The following is a 2282-nucleotide window of genomic DNA, read 5'->3' on the forward strand; positions in this document are numbered from 1 at the left end:
CGATCATTTTCTTCTTTCATTTCTTGTCCCCCAGCCAAGGGCTGCTGGCAGCAGGGAGGGGGAGGCTGGAGCTGCTCCAGGAGGCTTTCATTATTTGCCTAGTGCGGGGGTGACATCTTCTGGAAAATAATTCCCATCCCCTTTTGTTAGCTGAGGTGTGCATTTCCCACAAGCGTGTGACGGTGACACTCAGCTGATGGCTAGCCAAGGGGCTGTGACACAACGGGGGCACACCGATGAAACACCTCTCCGTGTGCTCACCGTGATATTTAAAGGAATGGGAAAAGAAATTCTAGTAAGTATAAAGAAACATGATGAAAGGACCGCCTTTCTAAACCCCTCTCTTTATGCAATCTTCCGTAATATGAAAGTTTGAAGGTAAGGCCTGTTGCAATAATGTCAATACGGGAAGAAAACAAAGTTGGTGCCGTAACAGGATTGAGTACACTGTGGCCCAAACAGCTGCTCAGTCAAGGCTTGTTTCATCTAAAAGGAAAACATGAGCTCAAAAACTAAGCTCTAGGGAGAATACAGCTTCTGAAGCTGTGTTGGTGTTGCTAACCTGATTTGAATAAATACCTCGTGCCTACGAGAACGCATTCACTGACGTAGGGTTGCAACGTGTAAGCAGTTTCCTTAAAAAAATAAATAAATGTTTGCAGATGCACACTTCTGTTCTGGGCTCTGCAAAGTCCTGTGCTGACATCAAGTGGTGACACGATTTTCATGTCAGTGTGCTGAGGGGAGCCAGCCTTGCCGTGCTGCTTCTGCACAGGGCGATATTCGTGCTCACGGGAGGGCAGGGGCATATCAGAGATATGCTGTGACAACAGGCAACAGCTCTTCCTGGCCAAAAATCCAAGCTGGGACGGGTACAGTGGAGCCTGGTGGCCTCAGGAGATGGAGAGCACAGAGTACACGTGTGAGTCACAGGATCACAGAAGTGTAAGGGTTGGAGGGGACCTCAAGAGATCATCGGGTCCAACCCCCCCGCCAAAGCAGGTTCCCTAGAGCAGGCTGCCCAGGTAGGCGTCCAGACAGGCCTTGAATATCTCCAGAGAAGGAGACTCCACAACCTCCCTGGGCAGCCTGTCCCAGTGCTCTGTCACCCTCACCATGAAGAAGTTCATTGCATGTTGGTGTGGAACCTCCTGGGCTCCATCTTGTGGCCATTGCCCCTTGTCCTGTCCCCACAGACCTGAAGAAAGCTTGGCTCACAGCCCACCAAAGAGGATGACAGGGGACTGGATGGTATCCTTTAAGATATATTTCCCACAGGGGAAACTGCAGGCTTGTTTAATTCACTGCAATGTCAAAAACTGATGGGATCTGGGATTTGACTGGTGCAGCTAAGCTCCAAGGACAGGTGACTTTCTATGCCCTGCCTTGGTAAAAGCTTTGTGGGGACAGTGTGTGCAGCAGCCACACTGTAAAACTGATCCCTGCAGTCAGCATCCAGACTGTGACAGCGCTTTGGTATGGCACAAAGAAATGCTCGTATTGTTCATTTCTCCCCATTTGGTGTTGGAAAAGGGAAGGCTGGTGGATGGGAAGAATACCCCAAACTTTTAGGTTTCCAAACCTTCTCTGCCTTCAGCCATTGCATTAGGAGAAGTTGCGTCACCAAACATCTTTTTTTTTTTTTTTTTTTTTTGAGGTTTTCACATGTTGACTTTGCAGCCAGGCTTTGCCCTCCGAGGTTTTGTTTTCTCTTGAGCAGCTGGACTTTAAACTTTAACATCCCCTGTTTAGCAATTTCCCCAAAGAGCTGCAGGAATGCAGGCAGGGTTACCATTAGCTGCAGAGGGTAACAATGGCAGGTTGCTTTTGGACAATGTTGTTTCTTCTCTCTGTCCTTTTCATTCCCACAGAGGAGACAGGTATGGCCTTTGTTTTGTTGCCCCTTTAATTCTGATTTGTGCTCCTGGTCTTGTAAACACACCGGTAATTTTGTGCCCTGTATCATGTTTACTTTGCAGCACAGGCTGACAGCACTAAAAACTCTGTGTTTCCTTTCTGTCTGGGGGTTTTTCTGTTTTTGTTTTCATATGCTGAAGTAAAAACTACGGTAGGTTACTGAAGCAATGTAATTTTGTAATGCCATCCTTTACATCATGGTGATATTTAGTCTTATGATGACTGGTGTCCCAGATATTAAAGAAAAATTTGTTTTATATACCTAGTTGCTGCTGAAATGAAAATAAAAGACTTATGAAAGAGGCTGAGAAGCACACTTAGTATAGCTTGCAGAAATATATGTTTTCTGTATTCATCCTCTGTGG

At 46.5% G+C, this 2282-nt stretch overlaps 1 protein-coding gene across 1 annotated transcript in view; it reads left to right on the top strand.

Annotated features, from left to right (window-relative positions):
• Positions 1-1798: 1798 nt before the first annotated feature.
• The window catches only part of PROZ (protein Z, vitamin K dependent plasma glycoprotein), a gene marked incomplete at its 3' end in the record, with an annotated part of 7363 nt that continues 6879 nt past the window's right edge, over positions 1799-2282 (top strand). Inside the window, exon 1 of the mRNA XM_084290543.1 lies at positions 1799-1880. Within this exon, the coding sequence (XP_084146669.1) occupies positions 1814-1880 (67 nt within the window). The 5' untranslated portion in view covers positions 1799-1813. The remainder of the gene's footprint in view (positions 1881-2282) is intronic.

The sequence above is a fragment of the Netta rufina genome (genome assembly GCF_964035555.1).
Source record: "Netta rufina genome assembly, chromosome: 1".
NCBI lineage: Eukaryota > Metazoa > Chordata > Aves > Anseriformes > Anatidae > Netta > Netta rufina.